The sequence below is a fragment of the Ceratotherium simum genome, chromosome 22 (genome assembly GCF_057802395.1).
Source record: "Ceratotherium simum simum isolate JZ-2026a chromosome 22, ASM5780239v1, whole genome shotgun sequence".
NCBI classification, from domain to species: Eukaryota; Metazoa; Chordata; class Mammalia; order Perissodactyla; family Rhinocerotidae; genus Ceratotherium; species Ceratotherium simum.
Window position 1 is genome coordinate 5347929 of NC_141921.1, and position 20349 is coordinate 5368277.

The 20349-nt window shown below is 49.7% G+C and overlaps 1 protein-coding gene across 1 annotated transcript; it reads right to left on the reverse strand.

Moving 5' to 3' along the window:
• Nucleotides 1-3060: 3060 nt before the first annotated feature.
• On the reverse strand, nucleotides 3061-19299 carry DIO1 (iodothyronine deiodinase 1). The gene is made up of 4 exons (XM_004438582.3): nucleotides 18978-19299; nucleotides 11185-11328; nucleotides 5952-6151; nucleotides 3061-3933 (listed from the first exon to the last, which is right to left on the reverse strand). Exons 1-4 carry the CDS (start codon nucleotides 19297-19299, stop codon nucleotides 3865-3867), a joined length of 735 nt encoding a protein of 244 aa, XP_004438639.3. The 3' UTR covers nucleotides 3061-3864.
• Nucleotides 19300-20349: the final 1050 nt, after the last annotated feature.

Genomic DNA, 20349 nt, shown 5'->3' on the forward strand with positions numbered 1-20349 from the left:
GCACGCGCTCTGCTCCTGGCGGCCCGGGTTCGAATCTCGGGCGTGCACCGACGCACAGCTTCTCCAGCCATGCTGAGGCCGCGTCCCACATACAGCAACTAGAAGGCTGTGCAACTAGGACATACAACTATCTACTGGTGCTTTGGGGGAAAATAAATTAATTAATTAATTAAAAAAAAAAAAAAAAGAAAGAATCTGACGGGTTTCCAGGCAGAATAAAATCGATTCAAGGGCCAGGGGAAATAAATTAGGCTAGCCTCAGACTTCTCCTCTCATAACCACTAGAGAACAGTGGAGCAATGTCCACAAATGTCTGAGGTAAAGAGACTGAAACAGGGCCGGCCCCGTGGCTTAGCGGTTGGGTGCACGTGCTACGCTGCTGGCGGCCCGGGTTCGGATCCCGGGTGCTCACTGACGTACCGCTTCTCCAGCCATGCTGAGGCCGCGTCCCACATACAGCAACTAGAAGGATATGCAGCTATGACATACAACTATCTACTGGGGCTTTGGGGGAAAAAATAAATAAATAAATAAAATTATAAGAGACTGAAACACAAGAATCTGAAACCCAGCCAGGTATCCCTCAGGCTTGAAGACAACAGACTGGCAGTTGCAAGCATGTAAGACTTCAGAGAATACACAACTGATGTGCTCTTCTTGAAATGATGTAATCTAAATGGCAGATTAGGTATTCTGGAATCCTTCCTCAGTCAAACATCTAACAATGCTGGATAAAATATTTTAACACACCTTTTTAAATTAATGGCTGAGTTTCCCAGAAATAAAATAGTCTGTGGCCAGGAACAAATTGAGAGCCCCACTCTAGGGAGGTGTGCAAGGATTAAAGACAGTGGGCTGCTCGGGGGGCATCTGCCAACTCCCAGTATTCCAAGCTGTGGTTTCCTAGGCCTCCCTAGTTTTCCAGGCACATAGGCAATGTCTTGCGTCTGCCAGAATCGGGTGTAGGCTCAGAGCCCCCACATAAAGCCAGGTACCACAAAGGGCATCATTGTCAGAGAACAAGCAAACTAGGGGAGAAACCTTCCCAGTGAAAGCAGACAGACATGGTGTGATGATGTATTTCCTTCAAATCAATTGATGTCCTGAATGCAAACTGTACTTGGAGCTGGACAGGACACATTAATAAGCTTCTTTTGCTTACTAGTACTCTACAATGTTAGCCAAGCAGGATGGGTTCATTCTGGGTATCCAGCCCCAGACAAGTCACCTTCAAAGAGAAAAGCCCTTTCTCCATCATGAATTAGAATTGGGTCCAAACCTCTTGCAGTCCCCTGCACATGTTCTTTTTTCCACCTTTGCATGTAGTTTTCTCCACTTAAATGCCCTTCTCCCTTCCCATGTTCTCCAGGTCCCCATCCCAAATTATAGAAGGACTGGGCGTCCTTGAAGACGCAGCCCAAATGCTACCACCTCCACAAAGCTTTCCCAGATCCACCCAGCTCCGAGGGATTGCTCCCTCCTCTGTGCTCTCTGAGCACTTAGTCTTCTCCTCAGCTCTAACCCATCGTATTCCACCCTGAATTACGGTCATCACAGTGTGTGTCTGGCCCCCCAGGAGGTTAAGCTGCTGGAGGACAAGAGCTGGACCTTGTCCATCTTTGCGTCATTCCGCACCTAGAAAATAACCCGTGCTTAATTAGTCTGAAGCATTACATTGAAGAGAATTGAACTGAAATGCCTGAGGTCTATTTTATCATTCTGAAAACTCCTCAGTTCAGCTTCTATTATTTGTTGAAAACTGGAAGGTTTCTGTGCATTTATAGACATGAATTGAAGGAATTTCTGAGAAGTGATTCAGAAGAGCGTGGCCTTATATGCTCTCTCCTTTTGTGGAACTTAGTACTTAGGAAGGACAGTGCCCAGCTGTGCTTTAGTTCCCCCATTTTCACAGCTACCCATTCTCAGTGGGATCTCACAAACTCGTGCCAGTTATTGGTCAGTTGCTTTGGCAGGATGAAGAGTTTTTATTGTGTTCCTACCATCCTTTTTCCCATCCTCCACCCTCTAAAAAGGGGGCCCAAAGAGGCAGTTGTGGGACAATAAAGATGATGATAATAATAATAATAGCCAACATTTCCGTGTTCTTTTCTCCAAGCCAGGCACAGTTCCAAGTGCTTTATTCATGAATCCTCTATGGGGTAGGCACTGCTCATATCCCATTTTGTAGTTCAAGATACCAGTGTAGCTTAGCCAAAGTCACACAGCTAGCAGGGAGCAGAGCCAGGACTCTGGCCTTGAAGTTAGAGATGGGGTTGGAATCTTGGCTTGTCACTTACTAGTTCTAAGACGTTCCACAAGTTACTTAACTCTGAGCCTCGATTTCCTCGTCTATAAAACAGCTGATGATAATCTCCTCTTTGAGATATATAGTGATTAAATGACATATATCTGAAAGTGCCTGTGCCTGGTAGGTGATTAATGATAACTATTTTTAAAAGAGTAAAATAGCAACATTAATAAAATTAACATTGTAGCAACTAAGGCAGAGTCAAGACAATGGGTTTTCATGTTAGAAAAATGTCTCCCAGGTCCATTCTTTTATGTCACATTGTGAAGGTTGTTTGATTCCAATGTGAAAAATTCTCTAGCAAGAGTTCTCAAGACAAGACCACATTTGACACATGACACATAGAGGCTGAGCGTTCTTCCCACTAAATGAGGTCCTTCCAGCATGCGATATTTTTGCTGATCAGATTACATTGGGATAAAATAAAAGATAGCACAGGCTGACACAAATTGGAAAAGAAAATGTAAAGATCACGCTGAAGCCATCTAAAATAGCCCGATATATTTTAATCATTCTGTATTAGCTTGCTGCATCTTAAAACATTTTTTCAAATCAAGTCACAGCTGTGTGCACTTTAGGCTGTGGCCGTCATAAACAAATATGAAAAGAAGCAGAGTTAAAAAAGATGAATACCAATAGTTATCCATTAGTCTGATGTAATCTAACACAAATGACCATTAAGAGACTTGCAAAGAAATCAGAGAATCAGAACTTCAAATATGAGTTTCTGCACAACTGAATGACAGCTCTGCGGTGACTCTTGTCTAGTTTGGTCAAAGTTATTATGCTTTGGGGAAGCAAGTGCTCCCTGCAAGTGACTCTGTTGATAAGCGAAGATAGTGGAAGATTCCAGGACACAGAGAGCCAGATTTCTATGAAATATATTCAAAGACGGTCAAGTGAGTACCCTCTTCTTCTATGGTACAATTGGAGATAAGTTACCCTGGAAACTCACTGCTCACCACCGCCACCGCCGCCTGGTTTCCATCTTTTGGCAAGGAGAGGATTACCACCTTTACTGTCTCCTCCCAATCTTACTCCCACCTCTTCCGATTCTTTATCTTTCTCTAAACACCTGGAGTTCTCCCAATGCCTGGTTCTAAAAACCAACTTAGTGTCTTAAATTACCAATCCATAAATGGAAAATTTGGTGAAATGAATTTACCTAATATAAGGGATGCCATGTCTAACCACGCGGTATCAGAGTGGCTGAAGAGAGACACCACACCTCAGAAGTGTGCCACAGAGTGCAACTGCTCTCACGCTGAGACGTCCCGCAGTGAACGTGGTCCCCACAGTGGGGGCAGCGTGGAGTTGTGCATTCTTTAGCAATCGGCTGACTTGCTGCTTCATGTTCTGATTATAACAGTTGCCTCTGATTGAGGGCTGCGGCCTGCACTCCCCAGCTGAGAGCTGTTTGCTTAGATCAGAAAAATCTGAGCTGGTGATTCAGCTGGGGACACAGGTCAAGAGGTAAAAGCCAGCTGTGCTGGAGGGAGAGCCGAGCCTTGAAGAGCCCTCCTGCGGGTCACCTGGAACTGGGGGATCTTTCCAGATTAACTGTGGAGCTTTTCCAGAACAGCACGGACTTCCTCTGGATGGTAGTTCCAAGGGCCAGGTTTACCCTGCAAGAGAAATGAATCGGCAGTCCCAGACTTCCGCCGTGCAGGAATGCGTGGGTCTGGAGCTTAGCTGAGAGAGCTGGGCTAGTGACGTCCGTGTGGGACTCGACAGGGTGTGTAGTCGAGGGCACGTGCAACCAGAGGTGGCTGAGATCGCCCAGGGAGAGGGTGCGGAGGGGCACCAACCTTTAATGGGAAGACTGGACAGAGAAGTCGGAGGAAAACCAGAGGGAGTGAAGCGAATCATTTCAAAAGGAGGAAGGGGTCTATACAAATAAGCTTTGCTTCCCTAATCAGACCTTCAGACTGGCCTTATCTTCTCCACACACACATCAAGTTCTGCCCACCCTACATGAGAACCACCTCTGCCTCTCCAGTCCCACTGCTCTAGTTCAGCCCTCTTCACCCCCTACTTAGGCAGCTGCCATACCTACCGACTATCCTCAGTCCTCGGTCTCTGCTCCTCCAGTCCATTCTTCACCCAGTAGCCAGCAATCTTTCTAAAGTAAGGATCTGATCATGCCTCTCCCCTGCTCAAAACTCTTCAATGGCTCTCCTTTGCCCTAAGATGAAGGCCAAACTCCACGGTCTAGACTGAGACCCCTGTAACCCAAATGCCCTCGATTCTCCATTTGCTCCCTGCCCCAACATGCCCCAGTGCCTGTGCCCACCCCCTTCCCGATATTTGCAATGATTTTCACCCACCATGCTCGCAGGACTGGCTCCTTATCCTTTAAGGCCCAAGGACTGTCACCTCCTCTGAAAAGCCTACTGTTCCCCAGGGGTCAGAAAACTTAGCCTGAGAGTTAAATCTGTCCTGATGCCTCACAGCCTTCCGTTTACATATCGTCTAAGCTGTTTTTGTGCTACAGCAGCAGAACCGAATCATTGCAACAGGGATCACTTGGCCCACAAAGTCGAGAATATTTACTATCTGGCCCTTTACAGAGAAGGTTTGCTGATCCCTGCTCTGGAACCTCACGGCGCCTGGGACACTGTGACACTTCATTTGTGTCTTCCTCGTCCTCCAGTGTGTGAGCACCTCGCAGTAAGGTATGGGCCATTTTTAATTCATTGTTGTGTTTCCAGTACTTGCCCAAGGCCTGACCCACGGCAGGGACTCAGCGCCCAGCTTACCCCAGTCATGCCATCTTAGTAACATGTCGCGGGGAGAGGAAAGGAAGAAGGACCTGAATCTTTGTGCTGTGACCCTTGGCACCCCGGGGATTCATCTGCAAGTTGTCGCTTGTCTCATCTGCATGAGTGGGGCCAGCCTGACCCGCGGGCAGAGGAGCAGCCACATGGTCGGGCTTCACGTGCTCCTCAAGGCTGGAAATCCCTTCGGCAGCTATAAAACTTAGTTTCTGCCCTCTCAGGGGAGGCCAACAGTGCCCAAGGGGTCAGAGGCTGTGCTTCCCTCCCTCACCCCGGCCGGGCTGGAAGCCATGAGGGGGACACAGTTACCAGAAAGGAAGCCTGGATTCAATTCCTGCCTGGAATTCCTGCTGCAGCATTTCCAGCTCCAACCCCAGGGCCCACTGTCTTCCCACCGCCTACACCCGCCTCCAGGTTCAGGCCTGCCTCAGAGGTTAGCAGCTCTGGACTCACCCACTCGCGGCCCATCCCATTCAGAGGATTTAGAATTGAAATTAGAGCCTTGTGCAGTGTGACCTTGGGCAAGTCAGTTTCCTTCTCTGAGCATTGTTTATGAAACGGAAACAACGTTCTCTCTCAGCTTCAAACTAAACCAGGGCTGGGCCAGTCTTCTGGGTTCAGAAGGCAGCAGGAAGGCTGCGGCTCCAGTCCCCGTGCTGGGGACGTTCCTGTGCGTTATTTCATGCCCTGTGAGGTGGGGGCCCACATCTCCATTTTGCAGAAGAGGAAACTGAAGCTCCAAGAGGGGAAAGGACTTGCCCATGCTCACGTGGCTGGTAAATGGCTGGGCAGCGATTTGAATCCAGGTCAGCCTGATACAAAGCCCTCTCTTGGCCCTCCCTGGGCCCCCTGCCCCGCGTCACCACCTTGTAGAGGATCCTGCCCTCCCGGAGCACATAGAGCCTCTCGGGCAGTGCCGCGTAGAGCTGGCTGCTCTGGTTCTTCATCGTGTCCACCACCACCGGGCACTGGGGGCTCCTGTCCAGCAGCAGGCGGGCTGCCCGCAGGCGGTCCTGGAGATGCCGGTGATTCCTGATGACCACGTTGTTCTTAAAAGCCCAGCCATCTACAAGAGAAACGCCGGGCAGCGGGCCCCATAGGCATGACACACTCTTCCTGAGGACTAAACACCCCCCACTTTTGAGGGAGGGTCCCAGAGAGAGGAACCCTCGGCCATGATTTGGCCCAGTTTCCTGTTATGGGTGAAAGCACAAGACCACGTAGGGAGTTAGTGACTGATCGAGAGCTGAAGCTCAGGGCTTCTGAGTCCCAGACCTCAGCTCTTCAGCGTGAGCAAGTCCGATGGACCAGTGCTTCTCCATCTTTAATGTGTGTATGACTCAGTCGGGGACCTTGTTAAAGGAAGATTCTAATTCAGTCTGTCTAGGGTCGCGCTGAGGGTCTAGCTAGCTCCCAGGGTGCCAAGGCTGCGGGTGCCTGGACCACACTTTGAGAAGCAAGGGTCTAGAGCGCTGGTTCTCTGAGTGTGCACTGCCCAGACCAGCAGTGTCAGCCTCACCTGGGAGTTTGTTAGTAACTCCTAGACTGACCAGGAGTGGGGCTCAGCAATCTCTTTAACAGCCTTCCAGAGGATTCTAACACATGCTGAAGTTTGAGAACTACTGCTCTCGAGTCTAGACAATTTCCCTCTTCTAATTATTCTCCACCAGTGTCCTTTCCAATATGCAAATCTGACACGTCACTCTCCTGCTTAGACTTTTTGATGGATCCCTATCGCCCTCAGGATAAGTCCCAAGCCCCTCTGTGTGGCCCACCCGGTCCTCGGTGACCTGGCCGATCTCTCCAGCCGGCCAGCTGAAAGACTTGGGATTCCTTGACCCACTCACCCCAAGCTGTCTCTCAAGTCTGCCCTTTTCATCACAGTTCCTGCCTCCCCCTGAGGTGTGGGTAGAGCAGGACCTTCTCTCTCCTTGGTTTGGATACAGTGACTTCTGCTCCTGCAGCTGATGTGTTAGCTCTGCTGACAGCCTCATGATAAGCCGCTCGGGTGAGCTTATAGCCAAGGACATCTGCTAGCCTGGTGATGATCCTTGTTTTCACCCCCTCCTAAGCCTCCTGATCTTACTACCTTCCAACTCATTGTCCCAAAATCTCTGAGAATGATTCCTAAGACAAAGTTTGATATTTTTTCTCTGCTTAAAAACCAATTACAGGACCAACTCCTTAGCATAGCATTTAATGATCTCTATCATCTCTCCCGACCTACATTTCCAGTCACGGCTGCCAGTCCTTCCACTTCTAGCCAAATTGGACTCCTCCCCAAGTGATGCTGACGTCTCCCTGCCCTGTCTCCTTACCGTCTCTTCCACATTGCAATCCTACCTGTCCTTTCAAGGCTCAGCTCTAATGCAGGGCTTCTCAACACTGGCACCACCGACCTTTGGTCTAGGTCATTCTTTGTTGTGGGACGTCCTGTGTGTTGCAGGATGTTGAGCAGCATCTCTGGCCTCTACCCACTAGATGTCAGAGCACCCCCCTACCTTCAATTTGTCACAACCAAAAAAGTCTCCAGACATTGCCAAATGTCCCCTGGGGGACAAAATCACCCTCAGCTGAGAACCACTGTTCTAACACCCTCTCCTCCAGGAAGCCCTCCCTGCGACACTCAGCTGTGTGATATTGGGCAAGCGCCTTAAATCTCTTTAACTTCTCAGTTTTATCATCTGCTAAATGGGATTAATAGAACCTACATTGCAGATGGCTGTGAGGCGTAAAGGAGATAACTGTACGGAATTCCCAGTACTCTGCCTGCTTCATAGTAGCTGCTCGAAAAATATTGGTTTATTTTGCCTGACTGCCCCAAAATAACAGGTAGGAAAGAACCCAGTTTTTATTCTATACCTCGGTTTTCTACTACTTTGCTCTGGAGATATCCCCTGTCCCCCGGCCCCAAAACCAAACCCATTTAAGGCTGTTTCACTGTAAATGGAAGGGGATTTTCAATTGGCCTCATGGGAAGGTGCCCTTCTGCCTCCTAACAGGAGGTGGTATTCGTTAGCTAACGGGTCCACAGGTTGAAAAAATAACCATAAACTGCTACTGGCCTTGCCCTCCTACTTGGCCCATTTCTGGGGAGCCTGGAACCCGGACAACGTGGTCATGGGTTCCTTCGGAAGCTACCCGGCCTGTGCTTACAACCATAGTGGCCTCCCGGGTAGTATGGGTTGCTTAAGTCTATCAGCAGGATTGGCTCCAGCTCCTCAGCGCTTCACACTCCTCTGCTCAGGACCCTTTCCCTAAAAGAACCAGCTCTCAGGAGAAATGCAGACCAAGATAGGAGTGCCTGGCCACAGTTTAAAGTATTTATCGGGGCTGGCCCGGTGGCATAGCAGTTAAGTGCGCGCGCTCTGCTTCAGCAGGCTGGGATTCGCGGGTTCGGATCCCAGGCACACCGATACACTGCTTGTCAAGCCATGCTGTGGCGGTGTCCCATATAAAGTAGAGGAAGATGGGCACAGATGTTAGCTCAGGGCTAATCTTCCTCACACACAAAAAAACAAAGTATTTATTGCCTGCCCCAAGACATCAGAAATGTGTATGACAGTGACCCCAAGCGTGACCCCCAGCATGTATTTGTGTCATGTTTGGGCAGTCAGTCTTGTCCACCCACTAGCTCCCTGGAGCTTCCTCCTATGGAGGCCGGGCGGGGGTTCTCATCCCCCTGAGAATGTGGAGGCCTGGACAGGAGCAGTGACTGGCTGCCCAACTCCATCTATGAGTTCCTTAGCGGCAGGATCTGTGTGTATCTTTCATCCCTGTGTCCCTAGGCCCAGCGTGGGCTGGGCACATAGCAGGCCCACATTACATACCGTTGAGTGATTCTGTGAGGTCGGTGTTGTCACCCCATCTCAGTGGCGCAGAAGCAGGCATGGAAGGTAAGTTGCCTGAGGTCACGTGGCCAACCTCATGCCATGAAATTAGGACTCACACTCAGGTCTGAAACTCTAAAGTCTGTCCTTCCCACCACACCTCGAGCCTCCCCATATTTACCTGGACAAACATGTGATGTGTGGGAAAAAGGAAGCCAACTGATTTGGGCTACAGACCCCAGACCTCCTAGGATTGATGGACACTAGCTCTGTGCACTTTAATTCTGGGGTTCAGGCTATACCCACCTCTGTCTGATTGACAGAAACAAGTACCCTGGGGAAGGAGGTGGGGAGGAGGAAGAAATGCCTGAACCAGGAGTGACAAAGCAGAGGCAAGAAACAGGTCTTTGTCAGGACGGGGGCAGCAAGCCTTCCCTCGGTGGCTTGAGGTGGACAGCCCATTGTTCTGGAAAGGGTTAAACCTGCTGGGCCTGATTCCAGGAGAAATGGGTCAGGAGACAGGTTTCAGGACCAGGGACAATTTCTGTGATGATCTGACCCCTCTTGTGACAGTTTTCAACTTGTTCTTTTATTTTTAAATTAAAGCTGGGTCCTCTAGGATCGTGTTTCTCCTAGTGTGGTCCCTGGACCAGCAGCCTCAACACACCTGGGGAGCTGGTTGGAAACGCCAAATCTTAGGCCCGTTTGCAGCCCTGCTGAGCCAGACTCTGCATCTTAATAGGATCCCCAGGTGATCGAAGTTCACAGTAAAGTTTGACAGGTGCTGCCCAGGACAGTTAAATCAGCTGTGGCTGAGCTTCAGCTGTCAGCTGTGCTGACATCAAGGCATGGTTTCTTCTCAGCCATGGAGACCACAGACACCTGTAGGTGTTTTAAATTTTATTATGGGAATTTTCAAATATACATAAAGGTAGAGAAAACAGTATAATGAACCTCTGTGTACCTATTACCCTATGCTAATATTTTAAATTGTCCCAAAGTCTTAATGAGGACAGAAGCTTCCAGTTAAATGAACACAGTATTAAGTTGAAAGCAGTTCTCAGACCTTTGGGTGCATAAATCAAGATGCTCTGGGCCTGAGTGGGGCCTTGGAACATGCATGTCAACAAGCACTGACTTGAGGGATCGAGGGACCACACCGCGAAAAGCACTGCTGGACCAACTTTGCTGGTAATTCATTAATAGCACTCTCTACAATTACAACACATGGATAAGCCAGCAAGGGTAACACTAGCCTGAACAATCCCTCATTCACCCAATTTTACTGCGTTCTGACTCTGTGACATGGACTCTGCCGGGGCGGGGTGACAGAGATGAATCTTGTGGGGAGATGGGTGAGTAAATGATACGCCTTCCACTCAGCCACACGAGCCTTCTTCAGTCTCTGGGTTGAGAGTTGGGCCAAACTCATGTGTTCAATCCCCATGAAAATCAGGGCGATAGGGTGTCTGACTTTTTTAAAGTCTGAGGGGCTTAGACCAAGCTGGGAAAGTTTCAGGAAGGGATATGTCTGTCCATTGTAAGGAAAGCCTTTCTCCCAAACAACAAAGGAACAAGATTTCCCGTGAAGTAATGAAGATGGGTGACCACCTGTTGGGGCTGAAGAAAGGACCCCGGCCCCAGGTAAAAGCTGCCTAGAGCAGCGGTTCTCAAAGTGTTGTCCCCAGACCAACAGCGTCAGGATCACAATCACAGAGCTTGTTAGAAATGCAAATTCTCAGGCCCCATCCTAGGTTTAACTCAAGAACTCTGGGATAGGGTCCAGCAGTCTGTTTTAACAAGCACTCCAGGCGCTTCTGATGCTCACTAAAGCTTGGGAACCACTGACGGAGATGAGCCGCAACGTCCCTTTGAGCTTGGCGAGTCTTAGGGTGGATTTCACCAATAGCTACATAGCAGTCATTTCACTTGTGACATTTCAGGCCTAAATTCCTTGTAGTTGTGCTCATATCAGCTCCTCTCCCTTGACTTCCCTATTTGTCCACTCACAATGTTAGATGCTCTCCCAGCCAGACCCGGTCACTCCAGGCTACCCGCTCGGGGTGCCTGGCTGACAAGCACAGCCGGTGGAGTTAGTGAGTGGTGGCGAAACCTCACAGGGACTGGGAGATGGTAGGTGGTCCGAGAATAGCGACTGTTTCCCTCTCTCCTCCCCTTCCTCCCCCACCCCCACCTTGAGATGGGCTTGGAGGAGAGGGGAGAGAAGGGAGAGGGTGGGAAGAGATAGAGGCAGGGCATCCTTCTTTACCTGATGCGTGTGCTTCTTCTATGTAGATGATGAGAAAATCCGCGATGGAAGTAAAGTCTTCAATAAGTCTCTTGAATTGGTCAAATTTGAAAAGAAACGAAGGTCAGGTACAACTTCCGAAATTCAGCACCAATGGCCTGTTGCCTAAAACAGAAATGGAACCACCATCAACCAATAATCTACACACAGCATTTTCAAGCACCATCTCCACTCCTGCATTCAATTCGATTACCTTTATTTCTCCTCTAAGATGGATCCAGGCACAGGGTGGGGCTGAAGCCTAGGGAGCATGGCTTAGCAGAGGCTGGAGCTGGTTTACTCGAAAATGAGGAGATTTAATCAGGTGGTTTCAGTGGACCACTTGCAGTGGCTGGATGGTAGTTAAACAATAATAAGGAGAGTCCCTTTCACGCAGTTTATAAGGTAGGCAGGCCTCCATTCTCTCACGTGATGTGGTTAGTATGTTGCAAAGTAGGTCATTTTTCTCCTGGTTTATAGACTTGCTCCAGGTCACACAGCAGGTCAGTGGTGGGGTTCAAATTAACACTCTAGCTTCTCGACTCTCAGGAACCTGAAGTGCTTCCTCATCCACAAATGGACATAATAATAACACTTACTTTATAGGATTGTTACAAGGATTGAAGAAGATAGTACAGATAAGGGCTTCGAATGGTGCCTGGCCTGTGGTAGGTGCTCGATAAATGTCAGCTGTTGTTATCAGCTCTTCTCTCCTCCCTGAGCTACGAGGTGGGGGCAGTGGAGGGGACTCCACAAAGGGGAGTGAAGTGGGGAGCAGGACTGGCTGCATAGTTTGCTGGGCCCAGTGCAAAATGAAAATGCAGGGCCCCTTGTTCAAAAAGTGGGAAAAAAATTGCCATTAAATATCTGAAAATACAAAGATTTTTCTTCTGCAGTCTCTCTCTTGTCCTGGCATGGTGCTTTTTAGTTGCTGTTTAATGTTACCCACCCCTGGGCAAGGGGATATTCATCTGCTGAACACAGACCATCACAGTCACCCAGGAGCAGCAAAACTCAGTGCCCATGTGTATGCGTGCCTGTGGCCGCTGGCTACCCGCTGTCCTCTCCCTCCAGCCACCAGACCAGCACACCATGCCCCGGCCAGGAGCACCAAAACTGAGCCAGACACTTCCCCTTCCCGCCTGTCCACCACCCCAACCCACAGGATATTACAGCCTCCATGCAGGGACGTGCTAGGCTCCTTGATGGGGTGGGGGGGTGCGCAAGCGGCTTCTCCCACAAAGTCACCCCCAGTCGCTTGCCCAATTGCCCCGTGGTGCTGTCAGCCCAGGATGGGGACGGCCGCCTCCACGCCCTGTCGTGAAACGCTGCAGGATGCCCACACCTGACCCCGACCTTTCCCGCGTCTGTGTCCAGGCCCTCTCCGGGGCCAGAAGGTGGCAGCGGTCACTGGCGGGAGCAGGAAGGAGGCTGGACGAGCCCAGCATGAAGGGTGGAAGAACCAGCCTTGGAGGACTTGTCCCAGGGGAGCAGGGAGGCTGTGGGAGGCAGGATCCTGTGTGAGCCAAGGCTCCAAGTCCCCGGGGCATGTTCCATTGTCTCATCAGGCTTTGCTTACAAAATGCAAATCCAAAGGTGAAATTATTAAAGATTCCAAGACAGCAGAGCATTAAACCCCAAGAAAGGGTCCTTCTGAATGTGGGGCTGCCAGCACCGTGTGGTTACCTACGGCCAGAGCTGACACCGTTGAGCCCTTCCCTCACATCTGTTAGAGCACGGCAGGCCCTGCACCGTGACATGGCCTGTTAAGTGTCTGTATCTCCCAGGCTGCTCACTGCCCCTTGAGGGCAGGGCCTGTTCCTCCATCCTCATAGCCTCAACGTTGAGCACACTCTCATTCCATCTACAAACATTTACTCAGCACTTAGAATGTGCAAGGCTCTCTGCCCACACTGCGGATTCAGCAGAGAGCAAGACCAGTAGGTCTCTGCCTGCATGCAGTTTGAGGTCTTTTTAACGGGGAGACAGGCAAAAAACAAGTAAACACCTGAATGAGGTAATTTCAAGTTGTGAGAAGTGTTATGAAAGAGACTATCAAGGAGTGCCCCCGTTTAAACTGGTGGGTCAAGGAAGGCCTCTGAGGGGGTACCATTGAACCTGAGAAGTGAAGAGTAGGGATGAGCCAGCCATGGGCAAAGGGAGGAGAAGGCATTCCAGACAAAGGGAATTGACGTACAAAGGCCCTGAGAGGGACAGAACTTGGTGTGTTCAAGGACATGAAGGCCACCATGACTGGAGCCATTATATAGTAATGTAATGTACCGAGAGCTGTGGTTAGAGAGGTGGGCGTGGGCTACCTATGAGAGCGGGTAGGCTCTCCCAAGCCTTGGAAAGGAAGCTGGATTTTATTCTAGGAACAATGGGATGTCGTGGAGATATAAAGCAAGGATAGTGGATACTTGTTGCAATTTTGGCTGCTCGGCTCTTAATCCTCCTTCCTACTTGGAATTCCCTATTCTGTGTACTATTCATGGGAGACTGTGCCCAGCCTTGCTCTAAGAAAGACAGAGGGGCCACATCTGTTCTCTGCCGCCAGTAGCTAGGGCACAAGCAGTGACTCAGGCTGAGCTGATTGGACCCTCCCACATAGATCTTTGATTCTGCAGTCACTGAGATGGTAGAATTCACCCACAGCCCAGTGGTAGTGCCCCCCGTCAGGGATGGTGGAGTTCTACAGTGGTGAGGGGTTTCCATGACAACCACCGTAACAGCAGCATCCAGGCCCAACTGTTGATGCTAAAAGACGGTTCAGGCACAGTGATTTAGCTGCAATTGATTCTGGGGAGCCTACAACGTCTTTCCAATATGTTCCTTGCTATATGTATGTGTGTGTGTGACTAAGAAAACCAGAGTGAGTTTCTGTTGCTTGCAAGCCAGAACCCTGACTGCTACAGCAGCCTGTGAAATGAAAAATGATCAGATTTACACTTGAAGATGACTCTGGCTACTCTATAAAGAAAGGACTGAAGGTGAGGATGGAAGTGGGGAAGGAGCAGTTAGGGGGTGTTGGGGAAATCCACGTGAGAGAGAACGGGAGCCTGGGCTGGTGTGGGGCAGTGGAGAAGGGGAAACGGTGGAATTGGCAGGACTTGACGGATGGGGAGCAGAGGGCATCTTAACTTGCTTGTGGTTTATTTGGTTAGTTATTTCCTCATCTTGTTCTGCAAAGGATTTGAAGCAGCTTACACGTGTAGTCATGCATCGCTTTACAATGGGGATACGGTCTGAGAAATGCGTTGTTAGGTGATTTCGTCGTTGTGTGAACATCACAGAGTGTACTTACACAAACCTAGATGGTATAAGCCTACTACACACCCAGGCTACAGGGTACTAATTTTACGGGACCACTGTTGTATATGCAGTCCATTGTTGATCGAAACGTCCTTATGTGGCGCATGACTGTAATAAAATATTAAACAGAAATTTTAAAAAAATCTTGCCCCTCTAGGAGGCATAGAACAGGAGGGAAAAATGGAACACAAATAAACAGCCCTAAGCTTCCATGCATTTGGTATAACTGAGCTAATATTTGGCTCTGAGTTTCCAGGTGGCCAAGTAAAAGGAAAAACATAATTGGTTATAAATTCCTGAGTTTTCAGTAGGTGAGGAAAAGTAGGCCAGGTTCTCTGGAGACACAAAGCTCTCCTTGTCCTTGGCTCACAGATCTCCTCACAGGAGACCCTAGGAGGCATTGGCTGGGCCTCCGTCACTGCTGGTTCACTGCACAGTGAGTCCTTACCCATGCAACAGGGTTGCCCAGGCCTCAGCAGGGAAGGATCAGAGGCCAGCCATGGCCAACTGGCCAGCCATTGGCCTCCAATGACCCCAGGGAGTCTCCCTTCAGATAAGAACCCAAGAGACTTAAGGTCAGGACCAGCACTAAATATTAGCTGTTTGGAGTTTTGTTTTTAATTGGATAAAAAATGTCAATGCCCACTGATTAGGACCCTGGAAAAAACAGAGCCATTTGTTTACATAATTATTTGTAGTGTGGCTGGGCACAGTGGTCAGTATTGAGGGCAAAGTTTAAACTTAGTTCCCTGCTTTGTTGGTAGCAGAGAGAGGAAGGATGGGTGCAAACGAGGTGACTGTGCTGAGGATTGGCACCCTGCCCGTGTCCACAGGCCATGGTGCAGAGAACACCGTTTCCAGAATGTCAGGCGAGGACGGTGAAGCCCAACTTGTCTGTATAAATGGGAAAACGGCTCTGTCGTAGTGCTGGACTCGAACCCACCATCGTGACCCCCAAGCCAGTAAATTGACCCCCCATTCCAGGCTCTCTCAGCAGAGAAAGCCCGTTTATAGTTACTAGATGACACCTCTTAAATACACTTGCAGCGATTTTAGAAGATTTAAATAGGGGCTGAAATAAAGTCAGTTTCAGATTAACTGCCAGGTACCCAGAAAATAAATCATCCAGACTTGCCTTCTGCTGCGATGTGCCAGTTAATCAATGTTTTGCTCTGCATGTTTGTCCAAGAGTGTGTGTATGTTGTGTGTATACATTTGTATGCACATGCAGAGGGTAGGAGGTGGCTGAGAATTTCTCTGAGCCCCTGTTGTCTAATCCAACAACAGAAGGTACACTATCTGAGAGTCAGAAACCTCGAGGTCTAGTTCTGACTCTACAAAAACTCTGTGTGACTCTGAGCCAGTCATTTATCTGTCTGGGCCTTTGCATCTGAAAAATGAAAGAGTTGCTTTAGATTATCTGTAAAGAGTCTGTCAAACCTTCCAGTCTGTGGCTCTAAAGTGAGTCCAGATAGATACCTTAAGCATAAACAGAGCTTTTTAGTGGTCTGGTGGGTTTCCAGAACAGTTACAGGAAGTCTTTCTAATAAGCAGAACTGATCATGTTAACTCCCTGCCTAAATCCTTCTGGAACTCACCCATACCTTAAGGATAAAGTCTACCCTCTTCGGTAAAATACATGAGGTCCCCCAAGCTCTGGCCCCTGACGGTACCTCCAGCCTCATCCTCACTCCTTCATGCCTCCCATAGCCCACTTCTGCCAAACTGACCGATGCTCCTCTGTGTCTCGGACCTCTGCTGCTCCTCCCCTCTGCCCTGCTCTGCTCCCCACTCCCCTCCTCCTCACCCACCCCAAGGCTTCAGTCCCTAGACAATCAGCTCACCATCCTCTTCTCCAGGAAGACTTCCGCTGACCACCTCCCTGCCCCAGCCCACTTCTTCCAGAACCCTCTAGTTCCCTCTCCCACTACTTCATTTCCCTCTCTGAGTTATGAGATCTTCCAGGGCAGAGGCCAGTTGTGTTGATTGCTGGATCACCTATACCCATTATTTCAGGGACTCTGGGTCCATGTGCTGAAAGCCAACTCTGTTTTATAAACAGAGTTTTCTTTTGTCTCAGTCTTTTTGTCTCTCTCAGTCTCCTTCCGTCGCCATTCTCTCTCAGGTACAACAGCAGGGAGCAGAGACAAATAGAACATCGTTAAAATGTAAACTGGCCCACTGAAAGTAAACAGTTAAAAGAAGCAAGTAAATTCTGTGAATTGCCCATGAAGCAAGTTGGCTTTCATGGAACTGATCGCCAGATAATTGATGGTCAGCAAAGTGGCCTGGTTCCATCACAGTGCTTGGCTCGTAGTAGAAGCACAATAAAACAGAGCTGTTATTCTCATTGGTCTTCTATCAGTGGTCACTTAGTGAATGTTTTTTGAGCAAACAGAGGTCATTTGTGCACTGTGGTTTAAAATCATGAGCAAAAACCTCTTACCTTTCCCTCCATTTGAAATACTTTTCCCTTTTCTCTTCTCAAGCTACAAAAAGTCTTAACTCATTCCTCAAGGCCTCGTTCCAAAGCCACCTCCTCCAGGAAACTTTCCAAGCCCTGTGGGTAGAGGCATCCCTTTCCAGCCTTCCCCACCTCACGGAACTGTACGGACTGTTTATTACATCAGTCTGTTGTGTAGAAGCATAAGCCGCTTGAGTGAAGGAGCAAGCTCTTCCCTCACCCTGAGTCCTGGCGTCTTGCTGAGGGCCTGGCGCACAGCAGGTGCTCATGGCATTGTTGAGGTGCATTAGAAAAGCAAGAAGCCCTGATTCTGGGTCTGCCTTGGTCCCTCACCGGCTCTGTTACCTTGGCTCTCAGTGTTCTCCATTTCCCTTCTAAAATGAGAGGATTGGATTAGGTCAACGTTTCCCAAAGGGAACCAATAAGATGATGATAGGCATTTCCTTGAGTGGAGAGTGGGGAGTTGTGTGTGTGTGTGTTAGGAAAATTCATCAGTGCTGTGTTGAAGTCTTTTCAAGTTTTGTTTGTTTGTTTTTAAGCTTCAGGACTGCTGGGAGACTTTTATATGTTCACATGCACTATGAATTTCCAGGAGGGTATAGTGTGCAGGGTTTTCCAAACTACTTTGAGCAGGGAACTCTATGTACTAAAGCATATCTATGGGATTTGGGTTCCAAAGAACACACTTTGAAAAATGCTCGATTAGCCGACTGCCTCAGGGACCTCCTCTACTCCAGCTGCTTGTCTAGACCCTGGGAATTCAGAGATGAATCAGGCAGCCCTGTCGTGAGGCTCCCCACCAGGCAGGAAGAAAACACATGTGCTTAGCCAGCCAGATGCTAGATAGGAAGAATCAGGGTCCTGGGAGAGGTGCAGACAGAGAGGCACGAGTCCAGAAGGGAGAGAAAGCGTGCCTAGCTGTAGGGATCTGAGATGGCTTCATGGAGGGGGAGGCAGGAGAGCAGGACTCTGATGAGGAGGGCGATTTTCAGTGTCAGCAATGGAGGGGAAGTGCCAACAACACCAGCGAAGGCAGAGAAGGGAAAGTACGAGGGACAGACAAGGCCCAACCGTTCGTCTTGGAGGCAATGAGCCTGAGGGGAAGCTTGCAGGTGAAATTGGGAAGAAAAGCTGGAATCTGCCCGGGGAGGACCTTGAGCTCCAGACCGAGCCCAGGCTTCATCCCGAATGCAGACAGAGGCTGCCAAAGGTTGGTGAGCTGGGGTGTCGATTGGCCAGGGATGTGCATGTGGGAGGGGAATCTGGCAGCCATTCACCAGGTGGGTGGGAAGAGAGGGCAACAGGGGGAGGAGGAAGTCCTGGCAGGAAGAACAGCTGTGAGGACAGAAAGAGAAAACTGATCTGACAGGTCTTTAGACCCTAAATCGCTAGAACTCATTTGCCTGGAATAGAGAGATGTCAACCCATATTTACTGAGCAACTACCCTGAGCCAGCAGCAGCCATGGGGGCCCAGCAGTGGGCTAGAGCGATGGTCTCCACCTGCGCAGAGCTGCAGGCCAGTGACAGCGACAGACGTTAATCAAACGCCCGGACATAACCACAAACCAGGACAGATGTGATAAAGAAAAGTTGAGGGTGTTAAGTGTACAAGAGGGAGTAACGCAGTCTGGGGGAGTTGGGGTTGGCTTGTCACAGGAAGCATCACTGAGCAGAAGTCTGAAGGAGGATCAGGGGTTGACCAGGCAGAGAGGGGATGGAGCGCGTCCCAGGCAGAGCGACTGCGCAGTAGGAGCCGTGCTGAAGGAGCGGAGGCCAATGTGGCTGGCTGGTGGTTTGAGTGCTGGGAAGGCGGTGATCCCTCTCAGAAAAACAGAATCCAGGAGAAGCCCTGATTTCAGGAAGTGGGAAGAGGACAAGAAGCCAAAAACGGAGCAGCTGGAGCAGCAGAAGAATAATTCAGGACTTCCAGCCCACCTCCCTATTCCCTTGGGGCACCCCCTTTCCAAGCACCCCTCAAGCTGGCGTCAGCCTCCTGACCTTGCATGAAGTCCCAGATGTTGCACCTCTGTCCTGAGAGGCGGACCACGGGGCTGTTTGGGGCCAGACCCCCTCGCTTAGTCGTGTCCTCTAGTCGCTGCCAGTGGACCTTCAGGATGAACCGGAAATACTGGGTGCTGTAGAGGGTCGGGGCCCAGTTGTCATAGGAGAAGTGGGGGTTCTTCTGGTTCATGGCCACGATGTGCTTCTTGACTCTCTCAGGAAAGAGTATCAGTAGCACTTTGCCCACAGCCACTTGCAGAGCCACCTGCAGGAGCACCCAGAGCCTCCTCAGCCACAGCCCGGCCCAGGGCAGCCCCATGTTGCACAGCCAGAGCTGTTCTGAGGCGGACGGGCAGAGAGGTCACAGCCAGGTGACACTGGGCGGAGCTGAACAAAGGTGCAGGGTGGGAGTAGCCACTCCGGGTCAGGAGGAAGGGGCCAGGACAGAAGGTGTTTGCCTTCCTGTCAATGGGATGGAAAATTCCAAACCAGGTGCTCAAAGGTCTGTTCTAATTATTATTGTTTCTGATTCTTTGCCTTAACCTTTGAGAGATTCTTAGACTGGGAGAACTCAGATCTTAAATTCTCCCTCTGATAAATTTTTAAAAACAAATACTCAAAACGATTACACTTACAGGGATTCTGTGGCCCTTAAGAAAGTCTCTGTTGCAAGTGAGTAAGCTCTAACGTTAATCATTCTTTTAATAATGTAAATTGTTCTTTTACTAATGAAAGACGTGTCATCCCGCCCCCCCCAACACACACACACAGCTTCTAGCTCATGGTTGAGTGTTTCTGGAGGCACAGCCCTCCCCAGAGGACTTGGCTCTGGAGGCTCCCCAGGCAGAGACAGAGCTGGGGCCATCCCCAGGGAAATCTGGGCCTGCGACTCCCCTTAGCACTAGACTACCACACTCTCTCTGCTCTCAGTGGGGTGGTGGCCTAGAGTGGGGTAGAACAAGTAGACAGAAAATTATCCTTCAATGTATAAGGGCAGAGATGGAGGATGGGTGGGGCACCTGGAGAAGGGACAGCTGGATGGCTCATTGTGCTTAGAGAGGTCAAGAGGACTTCTCCAAGGAAGTGATGTCTATGCTGAAACCAGAAAGACAGAACAGCAAGCAACAAACCAGGCAAGTGCTGGTGGAAGGAATCCCATGTCCAAAGGCCTACAAGCCCGACTGAAGGGCCTACAAGCCGAAACTGAAAAAAGAGTCACAGAAGCGCAGAGCTGGGAAGGGTTTCAGAAAACATCTGAAACCACTTTCTTTTTTAAGCAAGGAAACTGAGACCCAGAGAGGGGAAGTGGCCTGAGGCCAGTCCTGCTGTTAACTAATCTCTGAGGAGTGCATTCACAAAGCTTTCAGTT